We start from the raw sequence: 23,311 nt of genomic DNA on the forward strand, positions 1-23,311 counted from the left end.
CATCCACTCCTGGACCAGCCCCCCACAAAGTGGGGACAGGAGGTGCCTGGAGTGCCCATTGCCACAGCCCCATCGAACCCCCAGGTGACAGACAGGGCCTGGCTGAGCCAGCAGGGACCCACGCCCGAAGTGCCTGGAGCCGTGTCATTAGCCAGCTTGGTTCTGGCCCCAGCCACAACACTGGGCTCTGCCTCCCAGTCACAAACCCCCAGGGCTGGTGCCACACCATGCCCAGCACTCAGCCCTTCCAGCTGCTCCTATGTTCCCTGCCTGTGAGCGCAGGAGGGAGCCTGGTGCCCAGACAGTCTACTCCTTCCCAGTGCCCTCACTCACCTGGGACTGCGTGCAGGCCGGGTCCACCAGGTTCTGGCAGGCCATCTGGATTGCTTGGTTGGCTCTGGCAAACTGGGTGGGGTCCACTAGGCCCTGCTGTCCGGCCTGGCTGTTAGGGTCCGAAACAGCCACCAGATAGGCAGCCTGGGAGCACCAGAGAGAGGGGAGAAGTTGGGAACAGAATCAGGGCCAGACAGGCCTAGCAGTCGGGGGTGAGGCAGCGTGGGGAGGGGCTCTGGGGGATGGCACAGGGGGTGAGGGATGAGGCAGCAGGGGGAGGGGCTCTGGGGGGATGGCCCACAGGGGAGGGACGGGGGGGTGAGGCAGTGTGGGCAGGGGCTCTGGGGGACGGTGGGAGTGGGGACAGGTTTGGGGACACAGGTGGCAGTGTAGGGAGGGGCTCCAGGGCACGCAGTGGCCATGCAGGGACGGGGGCTCCGGCAACCGGCCCCAGCGCTGTTGCGAGGGGCTGAGGCCAAAGGCTGGGCTGAGGTCTCTCTCACCTGAGCTGCGGCCTCAGTGAACCCGCAGAGTGCCTTGGAGGCTGTGCTTATCGATTCCCCGAACTCGGGCAGTTTGCTGTTCTTGGCATGCTGGGAAATTCCAGCCATGGCTTCGCCCAGAACCTGCCGGAGAGAGAGGTGTCCAGACACCCCACAATGCCCCGTGAGTGAGCATGAGATGGCTTGGCGGGGTGGACAGAGAGACAGACAGACACGCTGCCCCTGCTGTGTCCAAGGTCCACATTGTCCAGCCTTCAGCACCACCCACCTCTCTCTGCTCACATTGCTCATACCATGGCCCTGGGTCCTGTTCGGACCACCTCCCTCCTCTGCCCCCCCATCTCAAGGGCATCACGTTCAGGCTTCCTCTTCTCCCCGTTCAGGCCCTTCACGGCTCAACTGGCCCCACTCACCCACTCTTATGCCATTGCCCCCCTGCCTGGCTACTCCTTCCACAAACCTCTCCACTGCTCTGGGAGGCCAGACCCTCTCCCCTTGTGCCCTGATGGGAACCAGCCCGCTAATGTGGGGCTGCGAAGAGCCCAGTAGGAGAGCTAGGCCTGCAGCACAAACTTCTCTGCAGAGGTCTTATCCCTCCCTGCACTACATGGGTGGGTGGGGTACCAGGCACACTGCGGGCACTTTGGGGAACAGCAGGGACAAGATGCCCTGGATAGAGACAAGCAGTCCACCTAGAGGAAACATGCATCCCTGCCCTGGAGCTCAGTCAGGCCATGGGACCAGCAGCCCAGACCCTATGTTCAATGAGTGGAAGGGGTCCAGGCACCCAGGAGCACAGGGTAGGGGAGACCTCAGACACCGACTGGCATGAGGAGAACAGGAGAAAAGCCTGCCCGGCACTGCGACTGGCCCAGGCCACGAATGGCCAGAATCCCGGAGATGTTGGTCTCTGCACAAGAACCCGAGCCCCTGGAGCATTCCCCTGGGCAGGGCCCTAGAGAGACCTGGGCAGCCAGGGACAGGCAGAGCCAGCACGGGCGAAATGGCATACGCATGGACATAGAGTGAGAGCAAGTCACTGCACCTGTCAAGCAGGAAGGAGCGGGAAACCAGCTGGGAGCGATTAACTCAATGGGCTTTCCCAAACAGACACCAATACCCACCCTCCCCCACCAAGCCCCAGCTCCCCACGAATCACCCACCCGCTCCTCCCCCCGATCCAGCTCCAGCCACGTGCCCCCTGTGCCTCCATATCCCCAGCCTCACCTTGGAGTTCTCCATGACGCTGTCCAGGCAGTTGAAGTAGGACATGTCATTGACGGCCTGGGTGGGGTTCTCCAGCAGCTCCCGCACCGTCTGCAGGGGGAGACGTGTCAGAGTGAGCAGTGGGGGGACTGAACAGTGAAGCTGAAAGTCCCCCCTTATCCTCCATTCCCGAATGTTCAGAGCCACAGCCAGGCCCCCACAATGTGATCAGTAGGAAGGGCTCAGGGATATCATGCTCCGCACCATCCGCAGTGCGTCCCCCTGCCTCGGGCGGCCCTCCGCCACCCCCAGCTCTCCCAGTGCGTCCCCTGCCTTGGGCTGCCCCTCACCTCCAGCTCCCGCAAGGCGTTATCACACTCCTTCTGGCCCGGAGCCTGCTGGGTGCACATTGTGATCAGCTGGTTAATGCTGTCGGTCACGGCCCTGCAAAAACAAGGAGGTACTTTTCATTCTGCCAGATGGAAGCAAGACTGCTCCCCCGACCTCACCGGGTCCACCAGCACAGGCCATCATCCGCTTCCCAAAGCTGGAGTAACTATCCCTACTGTGAGCACCAACAAAACCCTCACTGGACGAGTAAACTGGCCCAGCTGGACGCAATTCTCCGACTGCTACAACACTGGGATCCTGCACGACATCTCTATTGATATAATAGGCATCACAGAAACCTGGTGGAGTGAGGACAATCAATGGGACACAATCATTCCGGGGTACAAAATATATCGGAAGGACAGAACAGGTCATGCGGTGGCTGTGTGTGTGGGGGGGAAGTGGCACTATATGTGAAAGAAAATGTAGAATCAAATAAAATAAAAATCTTAAATGAATCCACATGTTCCATAGAATCTCTATGGACAGTAATCCCGTGCTCTAATAAGAATAACACAATAGGGATCTATTATCGACCACCTGACCAGGACAGTGATAGTGACGATGAAATGCTAAGGGAGATTAGAGAGGCTATCAAAATAAAGAACTCAATAATAGTGGGGGATTTCAGTTATCCCCATATTGACTGGGTACATGTCACCTCAGGACGAAATGCAGAGACAAAATTTCTAGATACTTTCAATGACTGCTTCTTGGAGCAGCTGGTACAGGAACCCACAGGGGGAGAAGCAACTCTCGACCTAGTCCTGAGTGGAGCGCAGGATCTGGTCCAAGAGGTAACTATAACAGGACTGCTTGGAAAGACCATAATATAAAAACATTTAACATTCCTGTGGTGGGAAGAACAGTGCAGCAGCCTGACACAGTGGCGTTTAATTTCAGAAAGGGGAACTATACAAAAATGAGGGGGTTAGTTAAACGGAAATTAAAAGGTACAATGACTAGAGTGAAATCCCTGCACGCTGCATGGACACTTTTCAAAGACACCATAATAGAGGCCCAACTTAAATGTATACCCCAAATTAAAAAACACAGTAAAAGAATTAAAGAGCCACTGTGGCTTAACAACCATGTAAAAGAAGCAGTGAGAGATAAAAAAAAGCATCTTTTAAAAAGTGGAAGTCAAATCCTAGTGAGGTAAATAGAAAGGAGTATAAACACTGCCAAATTAAATGTAAAAAGCTAAAAAGAAGTTTGAAGAACAGCTAGTCAAAAACTCAAAAGGTAATAAAATGTTTTTTAAGTACATCAGAAGCAGGAAGTCTGCTAAACAACCAGTGGGGCCCCTGGACGATCGAGATATAAAAGGAGCACTTAAAGATGAGAAAGTCATTGCAGAGAAACTAAATGAATTCTTTGCTTCAGTCTTCACGGCTGAGGATGTTAGAGAGATTCCCAAACCTGAGCCATCCTTTGTAGATGACAGATCTGAGGAATTGTCACAGACTGAAGTGCCATTAGAGGTGGTTTTGGAATTAATTGATAATCTTAACAGTAACAAGTCACCGGGACCAGATGGCATTCACCCAAGAGTTCTGAAAGAACTCAAATGGGAAACTGTGGAACTATTAACTATGGTTTGTAACCTGTCCTTTAAATCAGCTACTGTACCCAATGACTGAAAGATAGCTAATGTAACGCCAATATTTAAGAAGGGCTCTAGAGGTGATCCTGGCAATTACAGACCGTTAAGTCTCACGTTAGTACCGGGCAAATTAGTTGAAACAATAGCAAAGAATAAAATTGTCAGACACATAGAAGAACATAAAAATTGTTGCGCAAAAGTCAACATGGTTTCTGTAAAGGGAGATCATGTCTTACTAACCAATTAGAGTTCTTTGAGGGGGTCAACAAACATGTGGACAAGGGAGATCCAGTGGACACAGTGTACTTCAGTTTCCAGAAAGCCTTTGACAAGGTCCCTCACCAAAGGCTCTTACGTGAATTAAGTTGTCATGGGATAAGAGGGAAGATCCTTTCATGGATTGAGAACTGGTTAAAAGACAGGGAACAAAGGGTAGGAATAAATGGTAAATTTTCAGAATGGAGAGGGGTAACTAGTGGTGTTCCCCAAGGGTCAGTCCTGGGACCAATCCTATTCAAGCTATTCATAAATGATCTGGAGAAAGGGGTAAACAGCGAGGTGGCAAAATCTGCAGATGGTACTAAACTGCTCAAGATAGTTAAGACCAAAGCAGACTTTGAAGAACTTCAAAAAGATCTCACAAAACTAAGTGATTGGGCAACAAAATGGCAAATGAAATTTAATGTGTATAAAAGTAAAGTAATGCACATTGGAAAAAATAATCCCAACTATACATACAATATGATGGGGGCTAAATTTAGCTACAACTAATCAGGAGAAAGATCTTGGAGTCATCGTGGATAGTTCTCTGAAGACGTCCACGTAGTGTGCAGCGGCAGTCAAAAAAGCAAACGGGATGTTAGGAACATTAAAAAATGGATAGAAAATAAGACGGAGAATATCTTATTGCCTTATGTAAATCCATGGTACACCCACATATTCAGATGTGGTCTCCTCATCTCAAAAAAGATAGACTGGCATTAGAAAAGGTTCAGAAAAGGGCAACTAAAATGATTAGGGGTTTAGAATGGGTCTCATATGAGGAGAGATTAAAGAGGCTAGGACTTTTCAGCTTGGAAAAGAGGAGACTAAGGGGGGATATGATAGAGGTCTATAAAATCACGAGTGGTGTGGAGAAAGTGAATAAGGAAAAGTTATTTGCTTGTTCCCATAATATAAGAACTAGGAGCCACCAAATGAAATGAATGGGTAGCAGGTTTAAAACAAATAAAAGGACATTCTTCTTCACTCAGCGTGCAGTCAACCTGTGGAACTCCTTGCCTGAGGAGGTTGTGAACGCTAGGACTATAACAGGGTTTAAAAGAGAACTGGATAAATTCATGGAGGTTAAGTCCATGAATGGCTATTAGCCAGGATGGATAAGGAAGGGCGTCACTAGCCTCTGTTTGTCAGAGGGTGGAGATGGATGGCAGGAGAGAGATCCCTTGATCATTACGTGTTAGGTTCACTCCCTCTGGGGCACCTGGCATTGGCCACTTTTGGTAGACAGGATACTGGGCTGGATGGACCTTTGGTCTGACCTAGTATGGCCATTCTTATGTTCTTACCAAAGCAGCTTACTGCGGTTCACAAAACCATTTACAAGCTGCCACCAAGTCCCTCCCAGGAGGTTGTTACAAGTCCCACGCTCCCTGCCTGGGTGAGGAGTGTGCAGAACTCCTCAAGCAACATGAAGCAAGTGGTGATTCAGATATTCCCACGTGTCTTTAGACGACGTGAACATTTCTAGCAGAGCAAATGAGAGCAGGGTACCATGGAACGGAACACGTGATGTCCAGCTGCAAAGGGCACCATGAGAGAGGCTGGTGCTGCTCAGAAGCCTCCAGCTAAGTGCCAGTCTCTCCGGACAGCTTTGCTGCCACCTGGCACACACTGCAGAGCTGGATAAGGACAGGAAGGCTGAAGGAGAGGCGAAGAAACAACGGTGGTAATACAGACAGCACTACCGAAGGAGACTCCCAGCCTTTCCCCGAAGCAGAAAGAGAACGGGTGATCCAAAACAATGCCAACAGGTACATCTCTCCTGAACTCCTGGAGAACCTGGGAAAAGCTATGGGGATCCAGCTTCGTATCTAGAGTCAGTCAGCAGAACAAAACACCTGAAATCTGGAGCAGAGGAAAAGCAACAGCCTTGCCAACACCTGAGAAAGATCCCTGACTTGCCACCACGTACTGCCCCACCTCTCCGCTAAGCTGCTGGTACAAATATCCCTCGCAGAGTTGCCCCCACCCTCGCTATCCCGAGTGCGGATCAGGCAGGTTTCAGATCAAACTGAAGTGCTGGCACTCAGCACCGGCCCTGAAAATGGCTTCCAGGCCCGGCAGACCACAGGTGCGGTATTCCTAGATTTTCCTGCTGCATAGGACAGGATCTGGCACACAGGCCTCCCGTGCAAACTGTCACTGGTCCTACGGAAGTGGGTTGTCTGACTGTAGGCCTGTTGCTGAGAGGCAGCTGGTTTCAAGGTTCACTTGGACAAAAACACAGCTTCTGGGAGTCCAACAATGGTCTATCCTCAGGGCCCAGTTCTATCACTGACACTTCCAGTGACCATCCCAGCACCACTCCCCGGCACTTTATTTACACAGACCACAGCTGTCTGGCAGTGCCGGACGGGGACTGCAAACGTCTAGAAGTCCTGAACGCTACGTGACAGAGACAGCCTAGGATTGTGGAAGGGGGAGACTTAACCTAGTACCAAAAAAACAGTTTCAAGCTGCTTCCACCTACACCAAAACAGCCAACGAACAGCTTCTTGGAGGGGGACAGGCTGGTCTATGACCCAGAGCCTGTGTATCTAGGTGTTATGCTGGCCTGAACCATGACTGTCAAGGACAACTTCACCAAGACCTCACTGAAAATAGAAGAAACAAACTGAGGACCAGCCAGCTAGGTCTATGTGGGATGCCCAGGCGCAGACCCTGCCTTGTGTTGCCCTGGAGCAGAGTCCGTCTCCCCACTGTGGCATTAGCGGACACACGGCTGAATGAAGCCATATGTGCAGGCTGCACCCGTCGGCAAGGGCTGCCTGGTCTCTCGTGGCCTTGTACACCGCCCTTCCCCCAGCGGTTCAATGGCTCAGACAGACTGTCTACGTAGATGCAAACACACCCGGCACTGCAGGCACTCGCCCATCTCCCCCTCACGGGGCTGGCCAGCAGGGCACTAGACTGTGAATGGCATCTCCTACCGTGCAGCAGCCGCCAGCTGGTTCTTGAGGTTGGGGGCAGTGGGGTCTGCGGAGAGCGCCTTAGCGGCCAGGAGCAGCTTGCTGGAGGACATAGAGATGCTCTTCAAGTTCGACACCACCTGTGCCTGGTCCTCCTTATTCTGCAACCAGCCAAAAGAGCCACCAGTCAGCCCTGCAGGTCACTCAGCCAGCTCCACTCAGCCACACCTCCTGGCTCTGCCCACACCCCCAGCAGCCTCTGCCAGGCTCAACCCACCAGGTGCCCTCCCCAATTCAATCAGAACTTATTGGTGCCCTCTACCACCAGCCAGCCACCCCCTTCCCAACTCCACAAACAGCCGAACCGCCAGTCAGCTAACCCAGCAGTCACATTCCCATCTGGCCCAGGCACTGAGTAGCCAGCCAGGCACTGCATCAGCCTCTCACACCAACCCCCCAGCCATCCCACCTACAGCCAAATGGCTCTTCAGCCACCCGGCCAGGCACTGGGGAGCCAGCCAATCCCCCAGCCAGCCACTGCATCAGCCACCCACACCAACCCCGCAGCTAGCCAAAGACTGTATCAGCTGCTCACGCCAACCCCCCAGCCACCCACCCCAAACCGCCAGCCATCCCACCTTCCTGCCAAATGGCTCTTCCGCCACCTGGCCCAGACACTGGATAGCCAGCTGACCCCCCCCCCCGCCCCACCCAGTCACTGCATCAGCCACTCGCCAACCCCCAGACTAGCTAGCCACTGTACCAACCAACCACACCAACACACCAGCAATCCCACCTATCTGCCAAACACTCTTCAGCCATCCAGGCCAGGCACTGACTAGCCAACCATCCCCGGCCACTGTAACAGCTGCTCACCCCCCAGCCATCGACTGCCGATCAGCACAGCTGGCCAGCTGCTCACCCCACCCAGACACCTATTGTACTAATTGCTCCCGTAACCCCCTTGCCAACCAACCCACCCATTAAACACCCCCTGGGCTGGTCAGCAGCAAGGCGCCTGCTCTTACCGGGGACTGGCCAGCCATCTCCACGCCAGCCTCCAGGAACTCATTGAAGTCCTGCCCGAATTTGCCGGAGGACTTTGCCAGGTCTTGGGGGGTGCCCCGGGAGGCCTGTACCAACTCGTTGGCAGACTGGTTCAGCCCAGCTGCTGCCTGGTTCAGCTGGCTCTGTGCCTCCTGGAAGCTCTTGGTGCTGGGTGGGAGCTGGGAGCAGAGACACAGGGGTTGTGAGGGGGCGACACACAGGAGGCGGGAGGTCACGGCCACAGGCATCCAAGCCCTGTTCCCTCTGGGCAGTGCAAGGAGCCCTAGAGATGGGGCACATCAATTCCAACAGCGGGGCTGGCAGCAGCAGAGAGAGAGCCTGCCAGCGCCCACAGGCTGCCACCGCCTGGCGTGCCAGGAGCATGTCGCTGTGCCAGGCAAAGCGGCCATGCTGCTCAGACTGAGCAGTGCCTAGCCAGGCGGGGCACTCGCCGCTCAGGGGGGCTTAGCAGGGTACGTTGCTCCTCGTTCAGGGAGCTTCCCACTGAAAACATCCCCTAAAACGTGGCCCAGGGGGCATTCATAGAATCCTAGAATACCAGGGTTGGAAGGGACCTCAGGAGGTCATCTAGTCCAACCCCCTGCTCAAAGGGGCCCCCTGCAGGACTTGGGCTGGGCACTTCAGACCGCAGTCTTCTTGGTGCTGTGAACGTGTCGTTGTGGAGGCGAAGTGGGGCTGAACCTTGGAGAACGGGTGTCAGAGTGAGCAGCCAGCTCACGTGGGGTGGGGGGCCCTCCTGGACTGGGCTGCAGGGAAGGATCGATCCAGCCCCATGGTGGGAGGGATGCAAGGAGCATCTCCAGCTCATCTGGTTGCACTCACCGACTGGGCCAGCAGCTTCTTGCTAGCCTCGCTCACTGTGCGAATGGCGGCGTCCACATCCCGCTGCCCCGGGAGGCAGTTCACGCAGCGGTTCAGGGCCTGAGACACGGCCTTGGCCACCTGCCAGGAGAAAGGGACAGCCAATCACATGTGCACATGCCTGTCCTCTGTGGTACCCCCTTCCCCACAGACCTGTCCCTCGAGCGTGAGTGGTGGGCACCTTCCCTCAGCCCCACTGCTGGGGGGATTAGGGCTGGAGGGTGCTGCTGGCTCTCGGGGGGGCCAGGTTGGGGGACGCTGGGGGCCCCACACTCACCTGGGCCAGGCGCTGCTGGCTCTCAGGGTCGCCCGGCTTGCCCACACCCTTGCGTGCCTCCTCGATGAGGTTTCCGGCTTTATCCATGACGTCGCCAGCACACTCCAGCATGGCACTCTGCACCTGGGGGTCGGACGTGTTGGCTGCAACGCCGCGGGCAGCCTGGCTGAGCGAGCGCAGGGCCTGGGCCACATCCCGGGCAGCAATCCCTGGGAGAGACATGAGCCACTGACCCAGCCTGCAGAGAGCTTCCCTGACCCACAGTCACAGACATTGGGGGAACCCCTCCCCTGCTCAGACATCCCTTGTGCAAGCAAGGATCGGCCTCTGTCTTCAGCAGCCCAGAGCCGTACAAGCCTTCCCATTTCTGGGCCACAGGGCCGGCCCCACCTCTCCCCCGTTTCTTCCATCCGGGCCCACATGGCTGGCCCCTTTCCCCTGCCTCTCCCATCCAGGCCAGGGGGCTGGATGGTATTCCTGCCCACAAGCACTGGCCACAGCCATTACATTTGCCTTCCTGCTGTCACCCTACACTGCCACGACAGGCTGTCAGCCCCAACGTGAGCCACTGAGGGCACGTGCGCACAGCACCCATCACCGGGGCAGGGCTGTACAGGGCCACAAACAGAAGGCAGGCCTGAGCCTGCTCCCCTGCCCCTTTGGAGGGCTCTGCCCTGGTACCTGTATAGTTCTCGTTGCCCTGGGCCACCTCCCCCAGCAGCTGGGCGATGGCAGAGCTGACGGCCTTCGTGCTGTTCCCCAGGTCCTGGGCGCACTTCTCCATCTGGGGGCAACCAGAGAGGGTTCACCCATCACCCCACAGGTCACCCCGCATCCTCATCCCCTCCCACTCCTTACCCCAGCCCCCACGCACCCATCCTCTTACCCCCACTGCCCATCAATCCCACCACCATCTCACAGCCCACCCACTGTCCCTCCTTCTACCTGGCCACCCACGCACCCATCTACCTCCTGGAGCCCTTACCGTCTCCCCTGGTAGGGGCTTGAGCTTGCCATCTCTGGCAGCAGCCTTGGCTTCCTGTAGGTCTCGTTCCAAGCTCTGCACCATGCTGAGCGCCGAGTCTATCTCCAGGGGCCCACAGGTCTCCTGAGCCTGCAGCAGCAGAAAGGAACTGAGCCACATGGGCAGCAAACCCTGCTCCTGGCATCTCTACTCTCCTTTCTCAGTTAGTGCCCTCAGGGGCAGGCCAGGGAGGAGCCGCTTACCTTCTGGGCAGCTGTCCGGAGCTCAGCAAGGGCTGCGGCCAGGTTCTTGGCACACTGGCTGAGCTGCATGGCAGAGGCCTGGTCCGTGATGGTGGGGACAGAGGCTTTGGCTGCAGCTACCATCTTCCCACCAGGCTGTTGGGTGGAAAGGATAAACCATGAGAACAGGACAAAGGGCGGCACTCCCATCCCATGCCCAGCAGAGCCCCCACAGTCTGGAGGGGCAGGCGGGGAGATCCCAAACTCAGGGGATGGAATCCCCATGTGCTAAGCAGACAGAGCCACTCAGCTTGCGACCAGGGTCAGGAGAGCAGAGGGTGAGGCTAGCCTGCACCAGAGACGAGGTGAGGGGAGTGCCAGGGAGCAGGATCCCGTGCCAGCGGCGGGAGCCCGGCTGGTACCTGCAGGAAGTTCTGGCTGGCCGCAATGAGCGCAAGCTGAGCACTGGGGCTATCTGGCTGGGACTGGCTTCCTCGCACGCCCTGTACCAGCATCGGGATCTGATCTGCCACCACCTGCAACCAGACAGAAGAGTGAATCAGTAGGGAGCCCAGAGTGGGCAGCGGGACAGGGAGAGAGTGGGGCATGAGTGAAACGCACTGCAGGGTCAGGGAGTGGTCCCTACGACAGGCCTGGGGGCAGAGCTGGGCTCCCTGAGGACAGGCCTTACAGAAGGGTGAGCTGGGACACACTGTGTGGAGAGCAGAGTTGGGACCCCATTCCCTTTCTCAGCCAGGAGAGGCCACTCCAAAGCAGGGACTCAGAGCTGAAGGCCAGGAAGGGACCAGCAGATCCCCTAGTCTTATCTACTGTGTGGCATAGGCCCTTGAATGCTGCCCTGGCCCCCCTGCCTGGAGCCCCAGAACTTGCGTGTGGCTGAAACAGCTTCTGGGAAAGGCAGCCAGGCTGGATCAAGAGACAAGAGATGGAGAATCCAGCATTGCCCACTGTGGGAGTTTGCTCCCAGGGTTAATCACCCTCACTGAAACATTTGAGCCTTATTTCTAATCTGAATGTGTCTGGCTTCAGCTGCCAGCCAGTGGCTTGTGTTCTGCCTATTTCCGTTAAGAGCCTTTTCTCCCTGGGGAAGGTAGCTACACACTGCAAGCAAGTCACCCCCTGACCTTTAAGCAGATTGAGCTCTTTGAGTCTCTAACTAGAAGACTTTTTTTTTCTTCTAGCCCTTGACTCTTTTGTGGCTCTTCTCTGCACTTTCTCCAATTTTCAATATTCTTTTCAAAATGCAGACACCAGAACTGGTCACAGGATCCAGAGTCAGTCTCACCAGAGCCACACACAGGGGTCAATTCACCTCCCTGCTCCCCTTTTTATACACCGCAGGGTCACATTAGCCCTTTGTGCCACAGCATCGCACTGGGAGCTCCTGGACAATTGTCCACTGGGACACCGAAATCCTTTGCAGAGCCACTGGTTCCCAGGGTACAGCCCCCAGTTCTCAGAGGTCTGGCTGCACTCTTTGCTTCTGGATGGAGAACTTGGCATTTGACTGTATTAAAACACATTTTCTTTGAGTGGGCCCAGCTTATGAAGTGACCCAGATCACTCTGTATGGCTGCCCTGTCCTCCTCATTATTTACCACTCCGCCAATCTGTGTCATCTGCAGATTTTATCAGCAGTGATTTTATACTTACTGACAGATCATTAATACAAATATCAAATAGTGTTTGGCCTAGAACTGATCCCCACAGAACCCCACCAGAAACTCCCCCATTCAATGATGATTCACCATTGACAACTACTCTTTGAAATTCACCAGTTAGCCAGATCTTAATCTAGTTAAGATGTACTTTACTGATATAAGAGGGCTAATTTTTAATCAGAAGGTCATGTGGTACAAAGTCAGACCCTTACAGAGGTCTCAGTATATTACATCTACACAGTTACCTCTCTCAATCAAACTTGTAATCCCAACAAACAATGAAATTGGGTTTGTTTGACAAGACCTGTTCTCCTCAAACCCAAGCTGGCTGACATTAACTATGTTCCTGCCATTCAATTCTTTACCTGTTGAATCCCTTATCACTTTTCCACCGTTTTGCCCAGGATTGAGGTCAGACTAAACACTTGACTCAAGCTCTGAAATTTCCCCAGTATTCTGAGGTTTATTATAAATCAAATCAGCAACGCCAGAGATCTCCTCAGCCAACTCTTCTAGGATGCTTGGGCGCAGGTTATCTGAGCCTGCTAATTTCAACAGATTTGTCCCTACTGGATGTTGTTGAACATCCTCCTTAGTTATTAAAGGATTAGAAAGTACTTCCTCTTCCTCGTGTGATACGAGTACATCGGCCGGCTTCTTACCAGATACAGAACATGTCTCCCTCTTCTGCATCATTCACTGTTTCACCATCTCCATTTACTAATGGGCCTATGCCACTGCTAGGCTTTATTTTGCTTCCGATAAGTGAAAAAATTTCTTACTGTCAGCACTGCCACCCATGGATTTCTCCCCGTCTTTAGCTTCCTTTATCAATGTGAACTTTACAACTTCTTATTTATACTGATTGCTATCTACTTCTCCTTTCTTCCAGTTGTTAATATATACATATTATTTCTAGTTGTTGCCTTCACTTGCCCCCTTAACCAGGACAGCCTTTTAACCCAAGTTGTCTTCTTTCATGATCATGGAATTGTGGCTTTTTGGTTATCTAATAACGCCCCCCAGCCAACCAGCAAGAGGGTGCTCCAAGAGCAGGGTCCTTCCTCATCCCTGCCAACCTGGGAGAAGCCATTCTGAGAGCAAGGATACCCCCCACAACCCTGTAGAAGTTCCTCCCACCCCGAAAGGAAGCACTCCAAGAGCAGGGACCCCCCACAATCCCTCCAAACTGGGAGAGGCTGCTCCCATCCCCCTGCCAACCTGCGAAAGGTCACTCAGAGTAGGGATCTCGCCCACACTGAGAGAGGCCACTCCCACCAACCCCCCCCCCCCCATGTGGGGGGAGCCGCTCTGGGACCCCTAAGCAGCCCCAGGGCTTGGGCTGCAGGACTAAGATCCTGGCACCGCATGCTACCTCCCACAGTTGGCAGTGAAATGCTTCCCATGGGGCACTGCAGCTCCCCATGCCCCTTGGGGCTGCTCCTGTGCCCAGCTCTGACACCAGGGGGAGCACGGGCTCAGAGTGTGCCAATGTCCGGCGGGGGGCAGGGCAGCAGGCAGGGGAAGGACTGGGTGAGGTGACCCTGCACTGCGACTGCTGGGACAGGGTGGGGTGGGACACGCAGGTGGCCGGGAATGCCCTGCTCCTTACCTTGCAGCTCTGCACCAGCTGCTGCTGCGCTGCTGGGTTCTTGTTGGAGGCAGCGGCATGCTGCGCGGCGGCAATGGTCTGCGTGGCGGAGGCTGCAGCCTGCTTGGCTGTGTGCTGGCAGGGAAGAAGCAGCAGGTCCATCAGAGCTGCCTGATGCTCAGGCTGCAGGGCACAGGCAAGGGGGCAGCCTGCCCAGCAACCCCAGCCCAGGGCTCCCTCCTGCAGCTGGCCCGCTGGCCCTGGGGCTCTCGCCTGACACTGGGGAGCAGGAACCGCCCTGTGCAGCTCTGGGGGCCTGGCCAGCACAGACCCTGCACTCGGGGACACCACACCCCAGCCAGCTGCAGGTGAGATGCAGACACCAGCAGAGAAGCTTATTCACAGAGCCACCCCAGGCCCTCTGGTCAGGGAGCCGAGAGCCCATCCCAGCATGGTGCGTCGAGAGAAGGGGACTCCGTGAGGCGCATCGAGAGAAGGGGACTCTCTGCTCCAGAAAGCCCACTCCTTACAGGCTCGCTCGTCATCAGGCCCCTCTGCCCTCCCCGCCCCCTGGCGGCGCCCCCAGGCATCTCACCTCCAACTTGTGCACCAGCTTTTTCTTGATGGCATTCTGAGCTGCGGCGTTGGTCGCTATGCGGAGCCCCTCAGCCGCTTCCCGGAGCCGCTGCTGCTGCTCCTCGCTGTCTGGGTGGGCTGCAGCCCCCTGGGCAGAGCAGGAAAACCCATCAAGCCAGATGCCTCCCAGACGGCACCCAGCAATCTCCCCTACCCTGACAGCAGCGGCTGCATCTCACCCTTAGCAGCAGAGCCCCCCCCCCAAGCTCGGTTTGCGCAATCCGAGCCCCGGAGGAGCATGATGCTTCTCCTAAAGTGGTCAGTAGTGAAAGTAGTATCAGCACCGCTATTCAAATGCCAGCATTAGGTTTCAGAGTCAACAGCCCTATTGAGATGCACGGAACCGGCAAAGAGAACCTCAAGGACTGAGAAACAGGAATCAGCCCCTGCCTGGGGGTAACAAGGGGGCTGCTGTTTTACAGCTTTGGAATCCCCTCCATGGTGCAGCCTACAAAGAGAATACCTGTATATGTTTATACGAAATACTGATATGTAAGTACGCACAAAAATCTATTTCTTAAAAATACCCTTGACAGTCATCAAGTGAGGCTTAATACAATAGAAGTAAAGTGAAGTGCGACAATTTAAAGGCAAGTTAAGAATAAGTTCAAACATGTTTCGGTTCAAACTGGTCTTTACAAGTGTTTTAAAGTTTTAAAAAATGCTCTGTATATTATAGTTATTAATACGGTACTTATGCAAATTAAATTAAAATAATGCTTAATGTTAAATAGGCAATAAAAAGTATAAAATGTAATTATATTAGCAAAAACAAATAGAGTAAAAAGTAAATTTAATGGTAATGAATTAAAGTAAGTTATAATTAATTATATGTAATTTTAGATTAGGCACATACATCCATCTGCCATCAAAGCAATGTTAAAAAAATTCACCCCATTCTCCTCATTTAGGGGCTAACTGCCCCTAAACACATCATTTCATCTTAAAATGCAAGTATAAGGTTACCTTATAAGGCCTGCCTGCTTACCTAACTACTTAATGGAAAATAGCTTTTAACTTTATCACTCACTGTCACTCACAGCCGCCCCCCCCAACGTAATTGTCTGTAACAGCCCGAAAAGCTCAAACCTTGAAACATTCAGTTTAGTTTACTTTTAAATTACTAACTACAGACATTACAGGGGCACTCAGGCCTGCAGATCTGCACAGAGCAGGTCCTGGGGTACTTGTCTCTCTGCCCTATATGCTGAATGCCTCACAGGCCCTGCCCTGCCCTGCCCTCCCCAGGCCGCGCCATGCTTGCCCTCAGCCTTAGAGCTGCAGCTACTCTCCGCTACTCCTGGCACCAGGTCAGGGCTGTCTGCCCTGCACGGGCCAGGAGCCGCACTGGATTTCCAAAGGAAATTCTAATCCTGCCTCCCCGCCAGCTCCGCCCAGAGTGCTGCAGACCTTCGCTGCCTCCACCATCTTGGCTGTGGCGTCGGCCAGCATCTTGGCGGCGCTTAGCAGCTTGCGTGAGTTCTCCAGGTCCGTCTCCCCCTCAGCGTCTGCTTTGATGGCATTTACGAGGTCGGAGGTTGCCTGAGCCAGAATACGAGCCTGGCGCACCATTTCCCCTGGGGACCAAAGGAAGAGCTGCCTGTCAGTAAGCCCTGGGCATCCCCCACTTGCACACCACACGGAGCTGCAGAGGGGTCAGCCGGCGCCCTCCACCCCATCCTGGACCGTGGCAGGGTCAGTCAGCACCGCCCCCTGCACCCCTTGCAGCACTGTCAGCTGGCACCCCATACCCGCACCCCTGGGACTGTGGCGGGGTCAGTCAGGGCTGCCCCCTGCACGCCCCGCAGCAGGACCAGCTGGCACCCCCCGCCCGCACCCTCACTGGGAGCTCTTCATGTCCCTGCTGGTGCTGGCCTGCACCCCCTCCTAGGCCATGGCAAGGTCAGTGCAGGCCCGGCAGAGACGGACCCTTCACCTTGTGAGGTCACAGCAGGCTCTAGGTCAGCCCCCTACGCACAGCCACAGTGGGCCACCACCCTCAAAGATGCGGTTACCCTGTGATGGCCTCCCCGGCCCCTCACCTGCGTCGCCCATGGAGCTGAAGATGTTCTCGGTGACGTTGAGGATGGTGTCGGTGGCCTGGTCGTAGCGCCCGATGGGCTGCCCGCCGGTGGCATGCCGCTTGATGTGCTGCAGCAGGTCGTTCAGGGCCTGTGTCACTGCTGTGGCTGCCACCCCCACCTGCTTCAGCAGCTGGTCGTCGTCGGTGGCTGCCTGGGAGGCCTCCACACAGCCTTCTGCTGACTTCGCCACCAGCTTGCCAGCCTCAATCAGCTGCTCCTGGCACACAGGGGAGCTGATGGTGGGAGCCACCACCTGCAGGAGAAGGGAAAGACCACCAGCGCCCTGTTACTGACCCCGGGCCTACGTCCGCCAGCAGTGCGGCACACACAGAGTTAATACTGCCCCCTGGGTCCGGCACTGCAGTGCAGAGAAGGTTAATGCTCCCCCGCCCCGCACTGCAGAGGGTTAATGCTGCCCCTCCCCTCACTGGCACTGCAGCGCAGAGAGGGTTAATCCCTCCCGGGGGGTTCATTCAGTGTGTAAGGGCTTGGGGCACAGGGACAGTAACGGACACAACAAAGGCCACGGGGCAGGGAGCTCTGCCAGCCCTGCAAACCCAGGGCCAGGAGACAGAGCAGCAGCTCGGTGCATCAGCCCCAGGTCCCACTCCCTCCCATGAACGCGGGGCAGCAGAAGGGGCTGGGAGGTACCCAGGGCCCAGCCAAATTAGAGCGAGCAGCTGGCGGACACGGAGAACTGGCCCTGGGAGTAGCTCCCCGGGGCTGCCCAGCTGGGCTTTCTGAGCAGCTCTGCAGAGCGTGGAGCTCTTGCCTTTCGCACTATGCCAGCTCTGCAGCGCTGACCCGAGGGTGCTGGGCACAGAGCAGGGGAGGTGTGCGGGCAGGCAAGGGTTAAGCCACCTGGCTTCTGAGCCAGCTCTTACCTTGGTGCAGGCCACCAGCTGGGAGGTGGAGAGGGCGCACTGCGTTGCAGCCGCGATCACCTGGGTCTGCAGCGCCGAGTCCTCTGTCTTCTGGGCCACATTCTTGGCTTTCAGGACCAGCGCAGCGGCTGCGCTGGCCACGGCCTTAGCCAGTTGCATGAGCATGTCCTGGGGGGAGGCAGAGGATCAGTGCAGGCCCCGGGGCATGGAGCTGCAGGCCAGCTGGCAGGCCCACCCAGAACCTCGTGAAATATTCAACAGGGAAACAGGAGTTCGTAGGAACTTCTCATCTAACCAGCCCCAGGGAGGGCTCAGAGTCAGCAACACCTGCGGGCAACAGTGGGCACCGCCCACTGCGGGCTGCGGCCAGTACTGAGGCACGGCACATGCGGCAGGCGCCGAGCAAGTGTCACCACCCGATGGGCACACCTCGGGTAACATCACCACCAGCCACACTCCAGGCAACCGCCTGCCCCTCAGCAGACCCACGGCTCTGACAGCACACAACAGACAACCACCGACACAACACGCTGCAGGCAACACCAGGCAGCACACGCAGCAATCAACAACTCCACAACCCCCACACAGCGCTCCACACGCGGCACATGGCAGCCTGCAGGCACAGGCCACGAGGCCCTGGCCTTGCACACATGGCCGGCCAAACCACACCCTGCCCTGGCAGTCCAGCTCCCTCACCCAGAGCCCCTGCTACAGACAGCTCCAGCCCCGGTAGGCCTTACCTCCCTTGCTCCTCAATCTGCTGCAGCCAGAGGCTGCTTTCCCCCGACCCATCACCAGTTCCAGCCACAATCACAAGCCAGAAGACATGCACCAAGCTCATTAGTTCCCAGTCCCAGTCACACCCAGATTAACTGTCTGCAGCAGAAGCGACCCCGACAGGAGAATGCGGGAGGCTGGAAGTGGATACACTCGGGTCTGGCTGCTGAGTGGCAGAGCCTGGCAGATGGAGGTCAGGCTGGGGCTCGGACTGCACAGCTCCCCTTGGTGTGTGTCTGAACGGCTACATGCCAGTCACTGTGCCTGACCCAGCCCCTCGGCCTGCAGCGCAGACAAGAGCCTCAGGGCCTAGAACGGTAAGTCCTGCGAGCGGCTGAGACAGACCAGCCCCATCACTCTCAGCCCCTTGTTCCCTGCTGGCTGCCTCTCTCTAACCTTCCCTTCATGGACTCCTGCAGCCCACTCCTTGCTCCGAGCACCTCTCAGCTCCATCTCCCCAAGCCCCACTGGCCGGGTGCCCATGAGAGCACTAGGCATCTGTGCGGCCCCAATGCCAGCTTGAGCCCAGGCCGGAGGGCCCTGCTCGCCCAGGAACAGCCAGTGCTGGGGGAAGGGGCGGGTCCACAGGAGCAGAGGGGACTGGGCGGGGGACGGACGGAGGACTAGGGGACGACAGTGCTTGGGGGTGCAGGGCAGAGCTGTGAGTAGTCACTGGAGCAGAGGTGACTGGGGGGGGCCAGTGCTAGGGATTTGGGGGTGCGGGAAAGAGCTGTGAGTTGTCACTGGAGCAGAGTGACCTGAGTGTATGGACTTCCAAGATTCAGTTACAGGAAAAGCAGATTTTGGCAAGTTCCCTTCCCAAAGAACCCAGCTGATTGTGTTCCCGAGAGGAAGGCTGGGAGCCCCTGCGCTCCCCACCCTTTACCGTCTTTGGCTCTGAGGTGGGCAGGGTCCGAGCGCGGCGGCTCTCTGGGATCTGCACAGGAATCCACAAGAGAAGAAGCGTTACTCTGTGGAGGCTCCAGCTGGGGGCAGGAGTGGCCCTGCCCTCTGTGTACCTGGCACAGCCGTCGTCCACAGGTCCCAGGCTGGGGCAACCCACACCGCCTGCCCCGGCCTCCATGCTGGGAGAAGGGACCCGCAGGACAATTCTGGGAAAAGGACCTGCTTCCATTAGTGTCCATCCACCCCGCCCCTCCCCTGGCCAGGGCTGCACTCACCTGGAACCGAGGATCAGTGTCGCTCTCTCCAATCTGCTGCAGCAGCTCCCCGCTTGTCTGGCCCACGGTGCCGGCCGCTTGCAGCAGGTTCTGTCGCGGCTGCAGGGAACCAGGGCAAACACATGGTCAGCCCTCGGAGCCCCACCCAGCTGCTCCCCTCTGTTCCTCTTTTCCCCTTCCCTCCCCTGCCCCACACTCACCTCGGCACTGGCTGGCTGCGCAGTTTTCAGCAGGTCTGAGACGGCACTTGCCAGGTTCTTGGCAGCCTGCAGGAGCTGTCGCCCATTCCCACCTTCGTCTTCCATGAGCGCGGCCAGCAGCTTCACGCCCTTGGACATCTCGGTCAGGTTGGAGGAGATGGTGGTGACGGCACAGCCCACGGCCGTGTAATCCGTGTCGGCCGGGTCCCCTGCGCAGGGCGGAGGCAGGAATAAGTGGGAGCAGCATGGGCAGCAAGTAGCCCCCACAGCCCAAGGAGACAGGGGAGCACCCACCCTGCCCCAGCTCAGCGACTGCCTGGCCCGACTCCCCTGCCCATCCTGGAGCCAAGGGGGCACAGCCCAGGCCTGACATGCAGCTGGCATGTGGTGCACTGGGCTGGGAGGCCAGCGCCCCTATGGGAACTGTGTGATACACTCACATTCAGAGGGAAAGCAGCAACTCAGAGCAGGGGCGAGGCCGTGGGAGCCAAGCTCCTCGGGACCCAAGAGGGGCACGGGGCAGAGCACTGGCAGCAGGTGGCAGCATGGCTAGGATTTCTGCTGCGTGGGGGCAGGGTCCGGGGCACGGGCCTTGCTGGGGGAAGGGGCAGACAGTCTCTACCCCAGGGTCCAATCTTGGGTCACACCAGACGCAGAGGTCCAAGCACTAGGCAGGGGCAGGGATCCCTTGCAGCCCAGCCCCAAGACACACCTGCAGTCAGGTTCACCACGGAGGCAGTGCCGGCAGTGATGGCGTCCACCTGCGAATGGATCTCGTGCTTCGACTCGTCCATCTTGTTCTTGCGCCAGGCTTTGGAAGCCTGAAAAAGCGAGAGCAGAGTCAGCCCAGGGACCCCTCAGCCCTACCTGTGAAGGTGGGTTGGGGGGGGGGGGTAGGACACACACAACACACACCACCCCCAGGGCAGCTGTAAGAGGGGGAGGGGACCCACCCCCGGGGCAGCTGGTGCCTCCTCAGCCCCTCCCTGAGCTCAAAAGAGAACTAGATAAGTTCATGGAGGATCGGTCCCTCAGTCGCTATTAGCCAGGATGGACAGGGATGGTGTCCCTCGCCTCTGATTACCAGAAGCTGGGAATGGGCGACAGGGGATGGATCACTTGATTCCCTGTTCTGTGCATTCCCTCTGGGGCACCTGGCGTTGGTCACTGTCAGGAGACAGGAGACTGGGCTAGATGGACCCTTGGTCTGACCCAGAAGGGCCATTCTTACGTTTGGGATCTGGGTCCCCTAGACCTGCCCCTCATGGGACAGACCTCCTCAGGGCAGAAGTCACTCCCAGAGACGTGGCCCCCTCATCCCTGGGGACAGGCAACCTCACAGAACAAGGTCCTCCCCAGCAACTCCATACCCTGCCCCCCGCCGGGCTTGGGAAGGGCTTGGGTATTCGAACACTCACAGCGTCCTGCCCAAGGGGTGGCAGCGTCTCAAAGTCATCCAGGGTGGCCTGTGCCGCGTGCACGGCCTGCATGCTGGAGTTGATGGTGCCCGTCAGGGCCTGCTGGGCTGAGGTCTGCAACACACGAGGGGAACTGGGCTCAGGGCACTGCAGGGGCTGAGCGCCCGCTCGGTCCCTGCCCCACTCAGCACTCTGTGGGTGCTGTGCTGACCCATGCAGAGGGACAGGAAAGTGGCTGCCCATGCTGAGGCTTTGGGCAGGTGTTTCTGCACAGAGGACACAGCCAGCATTGCGTCCAATGCGTGGCATGACAGCCACTCCACAGTGACAGGGAGGGAACACGGCCTGCCCAGAGCCCCCCGCTGAGCTGACCAGTGCAAGGTGCCTACAGGTTGCCAGGGGTCCAGCTGGGAGCCCGATGAGGCCTTCCCAGAGAAGGCCAGCACCTCTCGCCAAGCCCTGGGCAAAGCCCGGAGCCAGGGCCCCTACCTGGATAGACCGAACAAGGAAAGATCTGGAGCTGTGTGCGACACCCACGCCGAGGGCGACATTTGGGAACACAGGCAGCTCAGGGCTAGCCACATCTTGGGCCAAAGGAGATGCACGAGGCCGGTGTCAGCAAGTCTGTGTCATGCCTCCCCCACTCCATGAACACAGCACCAGCCGAGCAGGGCCCCTGCTGGAGTGGGAGGGGGGCACATCCAGCTTCTAGGGCAGAGATTGCTGCCCCACACGGAGCACAAGTGGGGTAAGGCTGCTGACCAGGTCAAGGAAAAGCCCCTTGCCACACACACCGCTGCAGGGGCCACCAGCCTGGGCAGGGCCAGATGCCACGGGTGCCGACAAGCTGCTGGCAATGCCGAGCTGGAAGAGGTGCCCAGCTGCAGGGAGCTCAGGCTGAAAGGAGGACCCAAGCGACCGTGGACAGGGGGATCCAAGAGCGGTTTGGAGGGAATGGTGCAGCGCAGAGAAAGATGGAAAAAGGGTCTACACGGGGATGTCTGTGAGAACGCCCAAGGGCAGCGTGCCAATTAACTTGGTGTGATGGACACCCAGCCCAGGGGAGAATGGCCCATCCCAACACATTCCCCACGATCAGTCAAAGACGGGCAGAGCCAGCTGTCTGTGGCAGAAGCAATTCTTACCAGGGGGGGCATGTGCCCTCGGTGCATCTGGCCACTGGTGACCTGCTGCTGCGCCTGTGGCATTGTGCCAACCTGGAAGTTCTCTGGCCCGCCGGCCCCTGAGCGCATGATGGCTGGCAGGGCTACGGAGCCGTGCTCCACCTTGCCTACACGGTTAAACTGCTGCTGCAGAACAGTCGACCTGCAAGAGAATCAGCACCACCGGCTACAGCTCAGCTCACAGGGCCCAAAAGGGCCATGGTGCTTGGTAGGTCTCACCCTCTGCACAGCACAGGCCAGAAACCGACCCTGAGCGAGAGCAGGCCTTTCAGAAACACATCTGATTGCTTTCAGTATTGTCAGGGATGGAGAGCCCAGCGTGACCCTTCGTTGATGGCTCCAACAGCAAACGACCTTCCATCAAACATTTACACTCTGAATGTGTCTAGCTTCAACTCCCAGCCACTGGATTGAGTTCCACCGTCCTCTGCTAGGCTGAAGAGCCCACTAGTACAAAAGCGGCTCCGTAACTGTTCTTCGAGAGGTGTTGCTCATGCCCATGGCATTCTAGGTGTGCGCGGCCACCTGAGATTTTTGCCTTAGCGTAGGGCAGGCTGTGGCGTCCCCCCACCCCCGGAGTGCCACGCTCATGTGTCGGCATATCAGACGCTGTCAGCCCTACACCCTCTCAGTTCCTTCTTACCAGCGACTCTGACAGAGGGGCAGGAGGGCGGGGCATGGAACGGACACGAGCAACACATCTCGGGGAGTCTAAGTACATCTCATCAACACTCACCTTTGCCATCCAGGCTCGAAATCTCATTGAAACAAGATGTCGAGTTAGTCAGACAGAAGCTATGACTCTCCTTTAGTACTCGAGTCCTGTATCGGCTGCTCCATTACCTTGCCCAGGTTCAGTGTCAGGCTGACAAGCCAGTAATCGCAATGCTGGGGGGGGGTCTCCTGCCCCGCTCCCCACTGCTCACGGAGCTGGCAGCCCTCACATGCAGCACGGTGAGTTGGCCGGGAGAGCCCCGCTCACACTCACTGTAGAACAGCCGACACATCTACATGCTTCATGCACAACCCTGCA

General features: G+C 57.0%; 1 protein-coding gene across 3 annotated transcripts in view; it reads right to left on the bottom strand.

The window, feature by feature from the left end:
• TLN1 (talin 1) overlaps window positions 1-23,311 on the bottom strand; it is a 135,244-nt gene that overhangs the window by 35,871 nt on the left and 76,062 nt on the right. For 2 of the 3 annotated variants that reach the window (XM_073343249.2, XM_073343251.2), the window contains exons 13-35: window positions 22,240-22,420; window positions 21,095-21,208; window positions 20,389-20,497; window positions 19,677-19,885; window positions 19,477-19,575; window positions 19,182-19,232; window positions 17,519-17,686; window positions 16,593-16,887; window positions 15,961-16,127; window positions 14,510-14,638; window positions 13,936-14,049; window positions 11,064-11,177; window positions 10,663-10,797; window positions 10,421-10,549; window positions 10,117-10,219; window positions 9,436-9,644; window positions 9,120-9,239; window positions 8,258-8,455; window positions 7,251-7,390; window positions 2,393-2,486; window positions 2,064-2,153; window positions 837-959; window positions 334-477 (exon numbers count right to left, since the gene is read on the bottom strand). In XM_073343249.2, coding sequence (XP_073199350.1) covers window positions 334-477; window positions 837-959; window positions 2,064-2,153; window positions 2,393-2,486; window positions 7,251-7,390; window positions 8,258-8,455; window positions 9,120-9,239; window positions 9,436-9,644; window positions 10,117-10,219; window positions 10,421-10,549; window positions 10,663-10,797; window positions 11,064-11,177; window positions 13,936-14,049; window positions 14,510-14,638; window positions 15,961-16,127; window positions 16,593-16,887; window positions 17,519-17,686; window positions 19,182-19,232; window positions 19,477-19,575; window positions 19,677-19,885; window positions 20,389-20,497; window positions 21,095-21,208; window positions 22,240-22,420 — 3,235 coding nt within the window. The remainder of the gene's footprint in view (window positions 1-333; window positions 478-836; window positions 960-2,063; window positions 2,154-2,392; window positions 2,487-7,250; window positions 7,391-8,257; window positions 8,456-9,119; window positions 9,240-9,435; window positions 9,645-10,116; window positions 10,220-10,420; window positions 10,550-10,662; window positions 10,798-11,063; window positions 11,178-13,935; window positions 14,050-14,509; window positions 14,639-15,960; window positions 16,128-16,592; window positions 16,888-17,518; window positions 17,687-19,181; window positions 19,233-19,476; window positions 19,576-19,676; window positions 19,886-20,388; window positions 20,498-21,094; window positions 21,209-22,239; window positions 22,421-23,311) is intronic. The other variant, XM_073343252.2, reaches the window with a different exon arrangement.

Source organism: Lepidochelys kempii, chromosome 5 (genome assembly GCF_965140285.1).
Source record: "Lepidochelys kempii isolate rLepKem1 chromosome 5, rLepKem1.hap1, whole genome shotgun sequence".
NCBI lineage: Eukaryota > Metazoa > Chordata > Testudines > Cheloniidae > Lepidochelys > Lepidochelys kempii.